Source organism: Crinia signifera, chromosome 19 (assembly GCF_055691185.1).
Source record: "Crinia signifera chromosome 19, ASM5569118v1, whole genome shotgun sequence".
NCBI classification, from domain to species: Eukaryota; Metazoa; Chordata; class Amphibia; order Anura; family Myobatrachidae; genus Crinia; species Crinia signifera.
In genome coordinates this window covers 11,426,917-11,444,942 of record NC_139226.1, presented here as the reverse complement: position 1 = coordinate 11,444,942, position 18,026 = coordinate 11,426,917, and the positions used below count along the sequence as shown (strand labels likewise).

The window sequence follows — 18,026 nt, the reverse complement described above, 5'->3', positions numbered from 1 at the left end:
CCGGCCCCAAGATTTCTGTTGCCGCCCCTGGGTGGCTTATCGGCCATCCTCGACATTTAACCTCCATGCCTGCCGCTCACCCTATTCAACATTCTGGGGGAATCCTCGCCATCAGAGGACGGTGAGGATTCCCCTAAACGCCGAGATTTACGGCTAATACAGGGTGTTCGCTGCATTTAGCTGAGAGTCTGCCGTTGTGGCGGCCACATACAATGTCTCCACCTCGCTGTTAATATTCAGCGAGGTGGAAATGGCGGGTGCAGGGGGGTCAATTGAATAATAACCTGCGAGCTGTGATAGCGAGCAATCAGCACTGCTGCCATCACAGCTCGTGAAAGAGTATTGTATAGGCCCCAAGCCTTGTCCTTCTTCCTCTGTGATTCTCTGTTGTGCCCCTGCTAGAATTCCCTTAAAAATAGCGGAGGACTCAGATCCATTTACTGGTTAAAAGCAGCATATTTATTTTTTATTGTGATTACAAAAAATTGCTGATGGTGTTTTATAACAGACTGAATCTTCATACTCAAAGTCAGATTTATATCTCCAGTATAATGTATACTGCCAGCCGATCATTCAGTAACATTTTATTTGGCTTGATTAAAAAAATATACATATATTTTGTAGCCTGGTCAATCCTATTTTATTTACACTCGTTCCCTTGTGGCTACTGGCCTCATATGTTCCTGTCATATCCCTGCTGGAATAACCCGGGTGAGGTAGCCCATGCTTCCGTCCCTCTGGAATAGGCATGTAGGAGGCTAGACTAGAACCCTTGACTTCTTGTACGGGACGATGGACACTTTACTACTCCCTGTAAACACCAGTGACTTTAATAGTACTCTGATAGTTTCCCTCTAATTCCAATATACTTCAAAAACATCTGTGGGCATTTTTAGTAGACGTGTCCCTGTTTTCATGCCTCATATCTAGGCCATTGCTCTACACCTTAAGGTGTCCATTTCCCCCCCATGTTTGTTAATAGTTTTAATTACCGGTACTTTATACTGTGTTTTCTTTCTCCACATATTCATACACCACAGTTGCCCCGCCAAAACTTGCCACAAAAACAAACTGCCGGCCCCGCACCTTGACAGAGGTGAAAGCCCGGGCTTCTAGGACCTTTAGCTCCTGCAATGGCACCAAAGGTCCCAGAGATCCATCCTTATCATTTGATTCTTCAACCTCCCAATGTTTCCATTTTTCCAGCTGGTATACCCACGTGTAGCCAAAATCATTCCCGAGGAGTGCGTGCCAGCGTTGGCCGAGCAATAGCGGTTGAAAGACATGGGAACCACGTGACGGAAGCTGCTGGAGCTGCTTAAACATGGATCCATCCCACCGTACGAGAGAGGAGTCCCCCATAAACCGCACCAAGCAGGCAAAGACCCCATCCTCAGCATCCGTGAAGTGCTTCACTGCGTATACGTCCCAAGCCTCCGGGATATCAGTCAGCCGTACTAAACGCTTGTTCTCAAACCGGTAGACAAGAGGCCTTTGAGAACCGCTGCTCATGATGAGGTGTGGGGAACCAGAGAGGAGAAGAGTTTCCGCATCAGTATCGCGGTGCCAACGAGGCAGCTGCTGCTGGGGGTAGAATCCACGACCATCCCACCGGTACAAGGTACTAGCCCCTGACTTGGCGCTGTCTGCAATGATAAAGTAGTGCTCGCCTTCCAACGTAGTGAAACTCTCAATGTCATTGGGTTTGCGGATATCGGGAAAGTGTTGGAAGAGTTGGAAGGAGGAAGTGCTTCCAACCGATGGGTCCCGACGATAAACGGAGGAGCCTCCAAAAAGTTGGGCAACCACGACAAACAGCTGCCGTCCGATAACCAAAGGCAGGCAAGAGACAATAGAGATACCTATGTGTTGGAAACCAAAAGATGTAATGAGAACCATGGTCTGGTCACCAGTATTGTCCACCATTCTATGGTATTAGCTGCATGATTTATCATCGCTGCTCAACATGCAATGAACAAAAATGCAAACTATGAACATTTTAAAGAGTCTCTTACTGTATAGAGCATGACGACCATTGGCCTAATTATTAAAAAACAACTACTCTATATTTTGGAGGATGATCATTACCTCCAAGAGCCACTTGTACAGATTCTGGGGGATTATGGGGCTATGTCATCGGCCCCATCATTTTATGATTATGCCTAGACAGTCAATATATCGACACCAAAAGGTCTACATGCACTAGGTCAACAGTGAAAAAGGGTCAACATGCACTAGATCTATGGTTGCCAACCCATTGCTCACAAGCTACTGGTACCTCTCCGCAGCGATCTGGGTAGCTTGACCATTCTGCCCGTCCCTTTCCTCTGCCTGCCCGCCTGTCCCTCTCCTTCGCCCGCTGGATTCCCCTGCACTCCTCCACCTCAGAGGAGACAGATGCTTTTTTACCTCTAGCGTCTATAAAGGAGCACAGCATTACCCAAAAGTGCCAGGAGCTCTTACCAATGAACATTAACCCCTGGCAATGAGCATTAACCTCTGGGAACGAGCATTGCCCATGGCAATGAACTTTGACCCCAGGCAATGAGCATTGCACCCCCGGTAACAAGAAATGACCCCTAGCAATGAGCATTGACCCTTGACAACAAGTATTGACCCCTGGAAATGAGAAGGTAATTTAAAATTAGAAGCCTTACTGAGGGACACAGAGTGTGGCATAATGTGTGAAGAGCATTAGCATGTATGGTATAATGCGTAATAAGCATTACGGCGTGTGGTATGATGTGTAATAATAAACATTACGGTGTGTGGCATAATGTGTAAGGGGCATTACCATATGTGGTATAATGTGCAATAAGCATTACGGTGTGTGGCATAATGTGTAAGGGGCATTACTGTACGTGGTATAATGTGCAATAAGCATTACGGTGTGTGGCATAATGTGTAAGGTGCATTACCATATGTGGTATAATGTGTAATAAGCATTACGGTGTGTGGCATAATGTGTAAGGGGCATTACTGTATGTGGTATAATGTGTAATAAGCATTACGGTGTGTGGCATAATGTGTAAGGGGCATTACTGTATGTGGTATAATGTGCAATAAGCATTACGGTGTGTGGCATAATGTGTAAGGGGCATTACTGTATGTGGTATAATGTGCAATAAGCATTACGGTGTGGAATAATGTGTAAGGGTAGGGGCATTTTTCAGTTATTAGCTCTTCAGGAGGTTTATTTGGTCTGGAGTAGCTCACGCATAATTAAGGTTGCACTAGATTAGCAGTGACACATGAAAAGTTCAACATGAGTTTTTCAGGGTTTCTTTGTGTCGTTGTTGACACCTGAGCATGTGGACCCCCTATTAGTGTAGTGCAGTTCCCAATCATCCACAGAGTCCGCATTGATGTAAAGCATGAAAAAGTAAAAAAAAGAAAATTATTGTAATTTTGAACTTTTGCTTGTGTCAAAGTTGAGACCTGGAGCATCTTGACCTTTTGATGACCTTCTAGTTTTGACCTATTGACTGTCCACCTAGACATTGTCTGTGAGCCATCCGGCCATCTTGGTCCCGTGAAGCCGCTCACATGTAATTGATTTTCCCCTGCAAATTAAGGTTGGGATCATTTGGTCTACAGCAAAATGGTCGACAGTCATTAGGTCCACACAATTAGGTTGACATGGGTCTAGGTCGATATGGGAAAAGGTCGAGATGGTTCTAGGTCGAAAGGTCATTAGTTCGACAGGTCGTTAGTTCGACAGGTCATTAGTTCGACATTGTCTAAATCGACAGTCAAAAGGTCGACATGGAGTTTTTCACAGTTTTTTTACCTGAAGGTCAACACAGTCAACATGGTCACAGTTTAAAGTGCACCGCATCCCCTAGTGCACACTATTTTATTCTACCACCACGCCCTAGTGGATGGTAGCGCATGAAATACCGCCTGTCGGCTCATGTTGGCTCAAAAAACAGTGAAAACCCCCATGTCGACCTTTTGACTGTCGACCTAGACAATGTCGAACTAATGACCTGTCGAACTAATGACCTGTCGAACTGATGTCCTTTTGACCTAGAACTATGTCGACCCTTTCCCATGTCGACCGAATGGTGTCGACCTAAAGACTGTCGACCATAATGCTGTAGACAAAATGACCGCATCCCGCAAATTGGTTCAATGAATAGTCCTAAATAAAAATGTTGGGGTTAAATGTCCTAGATCTACTAACGAGTGGCGTTGTAAAACCACCATTTTTGGAACGCTTGGAAAAATAAGTGCAGAATTTAGCAAAGGCCGCTCCACCGGAAAACTACAAGACAATTAGCCGATTTTCAAAGTAGTAAATTCTTGTCCTGCCTGACTGAGTTTGTTACAGTACATACAGGCTGAGATTTATCAAGCTGTGGTTTGACAAACCGCAGGAAAAATGCGGTGACAGGTGAGACTGCGGAAAGCATAAATCTGCCAGGTCACAACACAAAAGAAGTGACACTGGCGCAGATGTATTAAGTCTTAACAAGAGATAAATGCAAGGGTGATAAAGAGAGATAAACGTCCAGCCAATCAGCTCCTTACTTACTTTTTTCAGACACAGCCTTTAACATGGCAGTTAGGAGGTGATTGGCTGGACGTTTATCTCTCTTTGGGCCGGATTTATCAAGCAATATTTGCAATAAAACGTGTGTTTTCGGGGGTTCACCGCAAATATTTAGTATCCCCCAAATGTATTAAAGGGGGACCGCAGCAGGGATCTCCGATCCCCAGAGCCGGCCTTAGGCATAGGCAAACTAGGCAATTGCCTAGGGCATTTGGAATGCCAGGGGGCACCAGCAGCTTCTGCTGATTAAAATGATATGCAGCATGCCTATATTCTGTGTGTGAGTGAGGCTGTATCTGCATATGAAATAGTGTATTCATGGAAATCACTGTAACATAGCATTCCGTATGCAGGTACAGCAACAGTCGCACACATAATATAGGCATGCCGCATATCATTTTAATCATTGGAAGCTCCTTATGTGTGCTGGTCACATTACAATGCAAATAAGACGAATTTCCCCTGTCATGCCCCTTCCCAGCAAGAACACACCCCTGTTTGGGCTGCACACCGAATGTGTGCGCTGTTTCTATTTAAAATATTGAGGGTAGGAGCACCAATATGAGGACTGCTATGATGAAGGTTGATGGTGCTGGGAAAGGGGAGCAGGGTCAGAGGCGGAACTATTGGCGGTGCTAGGGGGCACCAGTGAAAATCTTGCCTAGGGCGTCATTTAGTCTAGGGCCGGCTCTGCCGATCCCTGCTGCGATCCTCCCTGCAGCACCGCCGGCCGCATCCCCCATAGGTTTCTATGGGGGATGCGAAGCTGCCCGATGTATCAACATCGGGCAGCCCGGCATCGCACCCCTTCGCTATCACCATTGTAATGCGGCTTCCGGGTCAGGGCTTCGCAGGAACGGGCTCCTTTCGGAGCCCTGTCCCTGCGTCCTCAACCTTGATAAATTCAGGTGACATGATCGCATTTTACAATGCGATCCTGGGCGGTAATATTCGCCCAGATCGCGTTGTAAATGCGATCATGATAAATGGGCCCCTTTGTCACCCTTGCATTTAACTCTCGTTAAGGCTTAACACATCTGCCTCAATACCCCAAGTCATTAATAGAGCAATCATTTTTTTTTTATTAAGGTGTCAAAACAATTAATATGTTTCTTATGGGGCAAGACAACACTAGGGGGAATGAATGCAGAGTTTAGTTACTTTAAAGGGATATATTATACATTAACTATATTAGGGAATTAGTGTTCCTTCTAGGAACGAAATGAGGCAGGGCGTTGGAGGGGCGGCCCGGGCCGCCGACGTCACTACGGGGGGCGTGCCCGGGCCACCGCGTCACTACGGGGGGCGTGCCCGGGCCGCAGACGTCACTACAGGGGGCGTGCCCGGGCCGCCGCATCACTACAGGAGGCGTGCCCGGGCCGCCGCATCACTACAGGAGGCGTGCCCGGGCCGCCACATCGCACATGGGGGCGTGCCCGGGCCGCCGCATCGCTGAAGGGGGCTTGCCCGGCCATGACTACGTCACTGAGCTGCCGGGACATAGCCATGGCCGGGCAAGCCCCCTTCAGCGATGCGACGGCCCGGGCACTACGGCGGGACAGACTGCAGGCTGATTTAGCGGGGCGCTGCTAGAGGGGCAGGGCGCATTTTGCCCATTAAAAATCGGGCAGGGCGCAGCGCCCCGCTAAAACAGCCTAGCGGGAACACTAGGGAATTTAATAGTATTTATTCATTATATTATGGAGAGCCGGATTTCTAAATGGGGCAATTAAAATTGATGTCATGCATCACTTTTTAGGTGGCTCCTCAATCATTAAACTATAGCTGTGTACACATGGGGGCGATAGGGGCTGAAATCGCTGGGAATATGGTCGCTGGCGACCATATTACCAGTGATGGGAGTGTGCCCCGGCGATAAATGGCCAGGTGCGCGCTCCCGTTTTCAGCCCCGTTCTAATCGCTGGTCGCAGGAGCTTGCTCCATGCGACCAGCTGATTACCTCTGCGATTCGCCTATGCTGGCAATACTAAAGGAGCCCTGTGATCCGACCATGGTTTTTAGACACTAAAGTCCCCTATTGTGTTAACTAAAGTAGGGATGGCCATCATTGCCATCGATGGTTGCCATCGATGGCAATAGTGCAACTGGCCATTGATAGTGGAATACTATGCAATGGATGACCATGAAAGTTTTTACATCCAGTTTCTTTGACTGATTGGCCTGTGGGTCAATCAAAACATGGGGGTGGGGCTTCACATGTGACAGAGGCGGAGCTAAGCTCAGTGTCCTGGCTCCTGGGGGGGGGGGGGGGGAATTGTTTATAGGGATAGCCATCAGTGCTGACACCATCGATGGTGATACTGCAACCAGCCATCAAAAGTAATAAACAATATGGTGGATCACCGTCAATAGTTTTACCTATGGCTGGTCATCCATTTTCTTTGACTGATTGTCCCGTGGGCCAATCAGGACATGGGGGTGGGGTTTCTGAGTTGTCAGGGGTGGAGCTATACTCCGTGTCCCAGCACCTTGTAAAAAAAAAATCGGTGTTGCTGTGCCATCGATGGAGGGAAACTATCTTGTTCATCTACATCGATGGCAAAACTATTTAGACTTATCGATGGTCGCTGCCGCTGGCCATCCCTAAGCAAAGGCCCCCTATTATATTTTCTCTCCCATCTGTGTCCGCTCAGATCCTCCTGCAGCACATTGCTCAGCTGCAGATAGCTTTTTACTGTTGAGTACCTACCCCCAGGACTCACCTCTGATGCTGTCGTAGTGCCTGAATTCATAAGCCACGTGATCCCACTCCAGGAAGGTGCAGCGGCCCTCAAACGGGTGCGTGATCACCACGTGCTGGTCGGAGAGATATTCAAAAGACTTGACGGATAAGGACGGCAGCTTGTAGGTCCATCGCTGGACAATGTCTGCAGAGAACACATAGGTAACAGAGATCGTTATACAGACACTATGAGATACTAAAAGGTAATGGAGGAAAACGTTCAGAGAGTCCCAGGCAGAGGTGTAGGCAGGGTGGTTCCGGTGGAGCCCGGGAGGAAGGTGGGCGCGCCGGCAGCCCCCTGTCCTCCCACCACTGCGCCAGAGCAGGCAGAAGACGCTGGCTGGCGGTGGGGAGCTGGCGCCATGGTGTCCAAACATTGGCTTAAAAAATGCCTGCCACCATGGAGGAGACAGACACTAGACTTCCGGGGCAACCGCTAGTGTCTGTTAGAGGAGCACAACATGCCCAGCGTTACCCGGAACTGCTGATTCTGGGACTGCTGACGTGCTGTATGGATTGGAACCCCCTGGGCAACGAGCATGTAACTTCCCACCTAGCATCGAACATGTAGCTTCCCTCCTGGAAGCGAGCATGTAACCTCCCTTGGCAATGAGCATGTAACACCCCCCCACCCCCGGCAATGAGCATATAACTCCCCCTTGGCAATAAGCATATAACTTCCCCCTGACAACAAGCATAGTACTCCCCCATATTACTCCCCCGTAGATCCGTTGACCGGATATGATATATTGTATTTATCCAGTTTGTATGACAATTGCAGAAGACAAGAAGCAGTTATGTCCCAGCGCTAGATCGGCAGCTTTGCTTCTCATACTTCACATTCCTGGGAGTCTCAGCAGAAGGGAACAAAGCCTCCATTGTTCATTGTTCCACTGTTTATTTGAACATCAGACTCTGTCATTGTCTGTTTGCAGATACAATTATTTCTCAGAGAAATTATCACAGCATTGTGTCATTATTTATAGCGCGTTGTGTTACCGCAATGTCTCATTACAGTAAACATCAGTAATATCGGTGTATTATAGCCAGCTCCAACTGTAATAGGATAAACACATCGCTGAGGCCGGAGCCGTAATGTGGTGCGTCATACAGCCTGGGAAAGTGAAGTCTAATGAAACAAGTCCAGTACTGCTGTAAACTGCACTGTAAATGCTTTTATAGTATCATCCAGGAGCCCTTCCTCCCAACCAGAGACAGGTCTGCAGCGTAGTCAACAATTCAAAAAGGGAAGCCACACCCACTGCTACCAACTGCCATCCCAAACTCTCACTGGCATTTGGTGTGGCTCCACTATTTGAATTTTGGACTGTTCTGCACCCCACCCCTGGATTTGCCACTGCTTCCAACAGTAATTAATGCAAAGGTGTTTTAAAGATATAATAATCCAAAAACAACGGTGTACAGAGAATTACTGTATCATTCATGGATCCCCCATATGTATTATTAGGGCCCTCCGAGCCTGATTCATCCCTAATGGTTTCTATGAGGAGGATACAATCTGGCCTTATATACCAGCGTATTTATCAGGGCTTAGGGGGTCAGTACCCTGGGGCTCCTCTCTATCTAGGGGTCCCCTGTGGTTGGCATGTATTTTTTTTTTTTTAGCTAAAGGTTTTGTGCATAGGAGTGCAGTGATCGCGAAAACCCCAAAAAATGATAGGTCCCTGGGACCCCTCACTTAGAAAAATCGGGTCCTACTTGACCTTTTCTGGGTCCCAACGGAATAAAGCCTCCTTTCCCCTTCCCCAGCATGGCACATACAGAAGCCTCCTCCTCTCTTTCATATGGCATATACCCTGAGCCAAGGGCCAGCCTGAGCCTTTTTTTTGTTCGGTAAGCAAACATAGATTTGGGCAATTGGCAATTTGCCCACTCACATAAAGCAAGATACACATATACTAGAAATGAATAGGGACATCTGTGCTGAAGCAATCAGGATTGTGAAAGTAATGGCAGCAGGAACAGGAGGGATATGGTTAGTGAAACCCAGCAGAGTCTATAGGCTCCTCTGCTACAGGCAGCTCTGCCTGTTAAGAGTTAATTAGTGAGCTGCAGCCTCTCTGCCAGCCGTGCAGTGAGGGGAGGAGGGGACAAGTGGGCCATTAACAGCCAGCACTCAGAGCCAGGAGGAGGTGACAGTGACACACGAGAGCAGCACCGCGAGGTAGGAGAGGAGGAGGGAAGTCTGCAGCCTCGAGTCATGCTAGCAATAAATCCCCTTACATGACACAGCCAAGCAGCCTGCTAAATGGACCACGTGCCCCTCTTATCTCTACTTCCTTCTCGGGTCTGCTCCGTCCTCACTGTCACACCTCCCTGGTTCTGGCCCCCAATGCTGGTTTCAGTTCTTCATGCTCCGTCCTCACACCAGCCGCAGGGGACCCAGCCATTCATAAAAAATGAGTCCCTGGTGCTCCAAAGTGGGTAAAATACTCGCTATAGCGAGTATTTGCGAACCCTGGGAGTGGGGTAGTGCTGCAGCTTCACCTATCTGCCAATATGACAATGATTAATGGTGAGAGGCACACTGACTGCACAAATGTGCAGTGTAATACTGGGAGTTGACTAAGGTCCCAGAGACTTTGCACAATATGTCAGAGGCTGAGAGGCTTGTGCTGAGCTCTGCTTGGTGGAGCTCATCATATGCTTCTCAGGCCCATGGAGGACAGCAGCAGCGGCCTCGCCATGGGAGGGTTTTCAATCAGAGGAAGCACTGAGCCTGTCAGGGCTCCTACAGAGTAAGATACAGAGGGACAAACACAGGCTTTTCATGTTTATATTAATCCCGCCCATGTAATATTCTCCCTTGCAGTTGCGGCCAGGAATGACAAGTGGGAGGGCCCCCTTGTCTAAAGTGACCCAGGCCCCCCAAAGGCTTAATCTGGCCATGGTATTTATAATGGGTCTACACCGCAGTGTTCAGCACTGCCAGGTTGAGAGTAGGTGGCCCAGGCAGAGCCTACATATGGGACTAGAAGGACCTCTGGGACATTCAGCACTGGAAAAAAAACAGTGGCGTTTTGATCTTGGACAAGAACTAAAGGACGTTCATAGCTGGGTAAGTTTCAGTGAGGGTATGTGATTCTATTCCCTCAGGTTCATAGAAATTAAGGGGTTATTCTGGTTGATTGGCTCAGATGTAAATTCGCAGCCTTGCGAGTCACCAAACCCCTCCTTGCGAAAGTTAGCTGCCGCCACCCATTCGCAAGGGCGACTCGCTCGCAGGGGCCTGTGAATGGATGTTACACAGAGCAACCTTACATATGCGTGCATGCTGGGGAAGAAATGGGCGGGCAGCTGACATCCGGTGATGTCACGGCCGCATTAGCATGAGAACACTCAGCGTTCTCATTGGGAACGCCCATGAAACACTGGGCTGTCCCATATGGTAATGGTGCTGCCCGGCGCCCCACACTCCTCTCCCCCCCAGCCCGCTGTGTTGGGTGCATGCGCACTAACCGGTGAATACACAAGGGCTAGGACGTCCCTTTAGATCATCTTTAATACCTGATGCGTCTTTTCACCATCGGCCGCACCGGTGACACTCGCACCTGCTCCATGCTAGACCTCACGCTCCCATAACAGAGCCGCCTTTGTGTGTCTGAATAGCCAGGAAGGCCGGTACATTTCCAGTACAGTTCTGAGGCCGCGAGCCTCAATCACAGCTGCGTCCTGTGCATCACCATGGGGTAACACATGCGCAGAAGCAAAACATTTCTTGACTTTGAGAACATCGGCATAGCATGCGTCTTAAGCTGGGTACACATTAGCCGATTATCACTAACGATATGCACGATAACCTTATCGTCAACAATATTTTCATACATGTTGGTCAATGTGAACGCAGTATACTGTTAATGATGCACACTCCCGCAGGTTGTGTATGACCCCCTCTTTTATCTGTACATGCTGTCAAATCCTGACTTATCTGGGTACACATTAGTCATACTTGCCGACTTTTAAAATAGCCTCTCCGGGAGAAGCCCTTCTGGTCGGGGGGGGCATTGCTGATGATTCAAAGCCCCACCCCCAATCCCCGCTAAAATTACGCAAAATAATGCGATCTGCTTAATTTAGTCCCGCCCCCTCCCACGGACCCGCGAATTTCGGCAGATCTTTCCAGCGGCTCTGGGGGGGGGGGGGGGGGGGGAGATGAGCGAAGCTCTGGAAGACATGCAGAAGACTTGCCCACCTTCCCAGGGGTAGGGAGGGGGACCCGAATTTCAGGAGCTTCCCGGCTATTTCGGAAGGGTAGGCAAGCATGACATAGCATGACAGTAGGCATGCATGATAGTCAATGTTGTCAATGAATGAAAATGTTAACGATTTTCCCTTGAACTACCTGGAAGACCTGGACAAACACTTCCCCTGAGCCCTGTAGCAGCTGCAGTACATTCTGACCAGACTCTGCCTGGAAAACTTCTAAATGCTAGATCAGTGGTGCGTTACCTGTATATGCTGCACTCTAAGTGGGGTCCAAGACCCCTGGTTATCAGGTATACAGAACATTTATATTTGTAGCTGCCGGTTTAGGTCATACTTGCCGACTTTTCAGCTGCCCTCTCCGGGAGAGGGCAGCCAGCTCTGGTAGGCAGGGGGGCAGGGCCACATCCGGGAGTGGAAAGAGGAGGTTTGGGGGCCTGGCCACACAGATGCTGCCCTGTTGGGGGGCGTGCCTACAGGCTCGAGTCATTTTAGCCCCGCCCCCCGGCGTGCAATGCCGGTATTTCAGGCGGGGGCGGGGCTAAAATGCCACGATCGCAGCATTTTACCTGCGGACCCCCCCGCCGAGGGACACATCGCGGGAGCTGGGGGGATATGCGGGAGGATTGCCACCCTTTCCGGGGGGCCGGGAGGGGGACCTGATTTCCAGGACCCTCCCGGCCATTCCGGGAGGGTAGGCAACCCTGATTTTAGGGGTTCCACAATATGCCGCACTGGCTAATAATGACTGATAGGGCTCAGCTACACAAATATTTGTAATCACTGTAATTCTGCCCATACACTTGCGATGCCCCATCGCACCCGAACTCTCATGGTGCCTAAAGTGCTCTCTTCCAGCACTCAATGTCACATGCCGTCTTTGATGGCACACCGGGTGCTGGAAAAGTGCATACAGCGTATGTTTGAGTAGTTTAACGCTGTGAAGGAGCGCTAGCGGGCAGAGTGGGACAGCAGCAGCAGAATTTTAAAAAACAGTTAGAAACCCTGGGCAGTCCTCTGATTGGCTGCTCTCTCAGCCAATCAGAGGGCTTCACAGTGTTTTAAACAGTTTTTTTTTTTTCAAATTCTGCCACCGTGGCTGTCCCCCTCTGCCTGCTAGCGCTCCTTCACAGCGTTAAACTACTTGGACGGACACCGCCAGCGGTTCCTCTGCCCTCTCTTCCCAAACCTAACACCGCCTAAAGCGCTCCCTCCGCCCCCCGCCCCGTTGATTGCATTCAAGAAATTGCATGTGGTTAAAACCCCATGTGATCTCTCCGGCAATTTGATGGATATTATGTGCAGCTCATAGTCCCTACAATGTGCATACAATCATTGGATTTATCGAACAGATGTGGTCAAAACTGCATGCAATGGGGGAAATTTACTAAGATGTGTATTCTACTTCACATGTGATGTTGCTATGGGCAACCAATCAAATCCTGTCTACTATCTTCTAGAGGGTGCTAAATAAATAAGAAGTAGATTCTAATTGGTTGCCCATAGCAACATCACATGTGAAGTAAATCTTAGTAAATTTCCACCAATATATCATAATAAGTGTATGGGCAGCATAACACACAACAGCTGACGTCTCCCAGCAGGGGGCAGCAACAGAACACAGAAGACTATGGGTGAGATGTAACAGGATGAGAGATTCAGAAAGTGAGAGATTACAATCCAATATCCAATTACATTTCACCAAAGTATATAAAACAAACCACAACAACGACTGAAAGCCAGCACAATATATTACTACTCCTTTAGTTGTTGTCATTATTATTATTTATAAAGTGCCAAGATAACACATAGTACATGCATTCAGGAGTTTGACTATGGCAAATAAATGGGACCCACCCGAAAATCAGTATCGGTCCTGAGTGATTATCATAGTCACTCAATAGGTTGGCCACTATTGGTTGACAGGGCATAGTCGACATTTGAAAATGGTTGACATGCTTAAGGTAGACATTGACTAAAGGTCAACATAGAAATGGTCTACACAGACAAAGGTCAACCATTTCCATGTTGACCAGGCTCATCACGCATCAGTAAATCACACAGGAGAGCTCTGGGAGAAGGAATGGGAGCATGGGGAAGAGAAGATAAACAATACACCTCTACTGAACGTTGAGCTCTGTAAGTAGATTTACGTAGCATCATGATAGAGAAACTAGGTAACTTCCTATAATAACAGGAACATTTACACTCATTCCTTCAGATTAGATATATAAAAAATGTATAGTGCTTGTATCACTTTTAAACAGCCATACAGGTGCGTGGACCCCTCCCAAACAGGTGCGTGGACCCTTCTGTATTCGGCTACAAGTTAAGCATTGCATAGGCCAGGTATGTAAGACACGTGTGCATGTTACTCACTGCTGGTCAGGTATGTAAGACACGTGTGCATGTTACTCACTGCTGGTCAGGTATGTAAGACACGTGTGCGTGTTACTCACTGCTGGTCAGGTATGTAAGACACGTGTGCATGTTACTCACTGCTGGTCAGGCATGTAAGACACGTGTGCGTGTTACTCACTGCTGGTCAGGTATGTAAGACACGTGTGCGTGTTACTCACTGCTGGTCAGGCATGTAAGACACGTGTGCGTGTTACTCACTGCTGGTCAGGAATGTAAGACACGTGTGCGTGTTACTCACTGCTGGTCAGGTATGTAAGACACGTGTGCGTGTTACTCACTGCTGGTCAGGTATGTAAGACACGTGTGCGTGTTACTCACTGCTGGTCAGGCATGTAAGACACGTGTGCATGTTACTCACTGCTGGTCAGGTATGTAAGACACGTGTGCGTGTTACTCACTGCTGGTCATGCATGTAAGACACGTGTGCATGTTACTCACTGCTGGTCACGCAGTAGAAGTCTTTCTCCGATAGGGTATTTAAGGTCATCCCTTTGAACTTTGCAGGTTCCTCACACGGTAAAGGGGGCCACACGGCCACGTTCTTCCCCTCGCCGCCGATCCATTGCACCAGCCACTTGATCTGGCAGTCGCAGTGTAAGGGGTTACCGCGCAGATCTCTGCAGGGAAAAGTCTCCATTACATTTTTATACACTTCCAAAGTACAGCACCGAGTTCTATGTCTATGCAGACCGGCCGTGGAAGTATCAACGCTGGCGCCATACATGATCACAGCTGAAGGCGGATACATGCCCCAAAAATGGCCGCAACACAACTGAGGGTTTTTTTTGGCACCTCCCCCAAACAGTCCATCATTATCATCAGTGGCGTAAAAATAGGCCCTGCAGACCCCACAGGGGCTTGGAGGTGCTTGATAGCTTGTGGGGTTTGCGGGGGCTACTGCTAACACTGGGGTCCCTAGTCCTGCCTCTGTTCCGCTGCTGCTGCTGCTGCTGGGGTAGCGTCATGCCAAGAAATGGAAATGTCCTTCCCAAAATTGCCAAACAAATTCTCTAGCATTCATAATAATGGTCTACAACGAGGCGGCGGCGTGGGGCATTTTCACTGCCGGCATGCACGGATAAGACCCCCGTGACCCCAAAGACCACAAAAACTGGGACGTTCCCATGGAAAGCAGGACAGTTGGGAGGTATGGATGATATATTAGACATTCTCTTCTGGGGTGTCTGCACAATAACCTATTTGCCCTATTGCCTTACATGTGCTTGATTGCTGTCAGAGACCGGAATAAACCACTAGGGATGGATTCCAGATGATTATTGGCCAAACTCCTGTATCGGAGAGAAAAAGAGGACATTATAACACGTAAAACCGCGACCTGACCTCTCATCCAATCAGGTCCCATCTTTCATTACCTACCCCCCATGTTAACCGTATTATGCTACCTCTCTGAGGGCGACCTCAGCACCTCACCATAATCGTATACTCACAGGTGAATCAGCGACCGCAGTCCGCGCAGAGCATTTCCCGAGATTGATTTGATGTTGTTGTTTTCAATGAACCTGATGGAGTGGAAAATATGAACTTACAATATATTCTCATACACTTCATGCTCAAATAGACGAGGTGACCACAAGCTTGGCCGGCCTCTGGGAGGAGTCAGAGTTGGCTTAAATGTTCCATACTCCCCCAAAAAATAAGTAATATGAAATCCAAAAGGGGATGTAGCTACCTTACAAAATCCAGAAGGTGTGATGTATCAAACCTTACAAAATTCAGAAGGGGAGATGTATCTAACATAACAAAATCCAGAAGGTGTGATGTATCTAACCTTACAAAATCCAGAAGGTGTGATGTATCTAACCTAACAAAATCCAGAAGGTGTGATGTATCAAACCTTACAAAATTCAGAAAGGGAGATGTATCTAACCTAACAAAATCCAGAAGGTGTGATGTATCTAACCTAACAAAATCCAGAAGGTTTGATGTATCTAACCTTATAAAATGTAGAAGGTTTGATGTATATATCCTTATAAAATGTAGAAGGGAAGATGTATCTTACCTTACAAAATTCAGAAGGGGAGATGTATCTAACCTAACAAAATCCAGAAGGTGTGATGTATCAAACCTTACAAAATTCAGAAAGGGAGATGTATCTAACCTAACAAAATCCAGAAGGTGTGATGTATCTAACCTAACAAAATCCAGAAGGTTTGATGTATCTAACCTTATAAAATGTAGAAGGGAAGATGTATCTTACCTTACAAAATCCAGAAGGTAAGATGTATCTAACCTTACAAAATTCAATCGGTGTGATGTACAAAGAGACGTTGCCTATTCAAAGAGAAGTTGCCTATTCCAACCCATCACCTTCTGCCTATTATTTAGTCACGTACAGTCTATAAAATTATGGATAGAAGCTGACTCGTTGCTATAGGCAACTTCTTTACCTTCCCTCTATTCCAGCACGCAGTAGTTTTGGCAGGAGGTGTATCTGGCTATGTAATGGGTCACCCTTTGTATCTAGTGGTTTGTGGAGGAGATACTCCATCCTGTTCCAACAGGTCTTGTTTGGGGTTGTCAATGCCTCTACCTTCTGAACTTCTTATTTGCTTTCACCGAGGATTCATGGGTTAGATATGTTGGTGACCTTAATAAGGACAATCTGGGCAGGGAACAGGGATCTCCTGTTTGTGCCACTCGTCATAACGGGGGGGGGGGGGGGGGGGGGCTTATTGCATTACCTAGGCCACCAATAAACACATATTCCCTAGCAAAACTTCAATTTTCAAGTTGATTTAATGTAGGTAGACCTGGACAGTGTGATCTCATTGATATTTAGATAAGAGGGAAGAGCAACCTATCCTTCAGATGGGTCAATGGCAAATAGGACCTAGTGATTCTAAATTAGTGCTCTGGCGTGTCCCTTGAACATGTTGGACCTCTTCGTGTAGGACTTACAAGTACTCCAAGTGTTTCAGCTTCAGGAAGGCGTCATCCAAAATCCCATCAAAGGAACAAGATGTGAATAACCTGTGGTATTAGGAGAGATGGGTCAGGATGGTGTGGGTGGATGGAAGGAGGTAGCTACAGACAGAGGTAAGGAGCCAACATACTGAGATAGCTACTACACGTCTGGTCTCATGTCACCAGTGGTGAAACTCCATGGAAAATGATCTTTAACATAGAATTTTGACAGGGGATAAGATCCATTTTATCCTTTTAGTCCGCCCTTGCCACGTGTACACCGACAATCACATAGTTACACACTAGGGTTCAGAACCAGACAGCGTACCTGTGTATTCTAGGAGGAAAACCCACACACGTACGGGGAGAATATGCAAACTCCACACTGGTTATGGTGAGAATTAAACCCATGTGCTCTGTGATGCAGTAATGCCAACCATTACACCATTTGTAGTGCCCCTTACATCACCCCTTTCAGTGTGCCCAAGTAATGCACTGACCAAGATAATGTGATTCCAGAGGTCAAATCTCATCCATTATACGATGACCCCAAATATTTCTTTATGCGCCATGATGTAATCTGTATGCACTACTCAAGGTAATGGCAATCATTTATACAGTACAGTCAAGTTCTGGTTCCTTCTAGAGCTTCCTGCCAACTGCCTCATATTGCGCTATTATACTCTCTCCCACACAGAGGCGGGGCTACCATTGGTGCAGCAGTGCACTGGGGCCCCTGAGGACTAAGGGGTCTACTGCTGCCCTATCACTTTCTTTCTGTCACCCACTGTTTTTCCCTGTCACCCCCTGTCTCCTCCTCCTCTCCCTGTCCCCCACTGCCATGTTGCATAGTATGGACTTGCGCGGTGAGGAGGGTAGGGGGGTTATAATTTTACACCTGGGCTCACCACCCACAAGTTTTGCCACTGCACCCATGCCATGTATGATGAGATCCGTGTCAGATTATAATGCCGTGTGGTCAGGGCCGGCTCTACCACTAGGCAGCTTTAGGCATCTGCCTAGGGCGCCGTGATCTAGGGGGCGCCACCAAGTCTACAAATCAAAAAATCAAGGATGTCTATGAGGATCCTTGTTGTACTTAATGCAGGTGGCGGCCGTGGAACTTCTAAGACCTCACCTCAATACTTTCCCTTGAGA

At 47.9% G+C, this 18,026-nt stretch overlaps 1 protein-coding gene across 2 annotated transcripts in view; it reads right to left on the bottom strand.

The window, feature by feature from the left end:
- Nucleotides 1–569: 569 nt before the first annotated feature.
- Nucleotides 570–18,026, bottom strand: part of LOC146042110 (leucine-rich glioma-inactivated protein 1-like) — a 33,389-nt gene continuing 15,932 nt past the window's right edge. For both annotated transcript variants that reach the window (XM_083162034.1, XM_083162033.1), the window contains exons 4-9: nt 16,863–16,934; nt 15,392–15,463; nt 15,161–15,232; nt 14,382–14,560; nt 7,279–7,443; nt 570–1,862 (exon numbers count right to left, since the gene is read on the bottom strand). In XM_083162034.1, the coding sequence (XP_083018160.1) occupies nt 1,000–1,862; nt 7,279–7,443; nt 14,382–14,560; nt 15,161–15,232; nt 15,392–15,463; nt 16,863–16,934 (1,423 nt within the window). In that variant the 3' untranslated portion in view covers nt 570–999. The remainder of the gene's footprint in view (nt 1,863–7,278; nt 7,444–14,381; nt 14,561–15,160; nt 15,233–15,391; nt 15,464–16,862; nt 16,935–18,026) is intronic.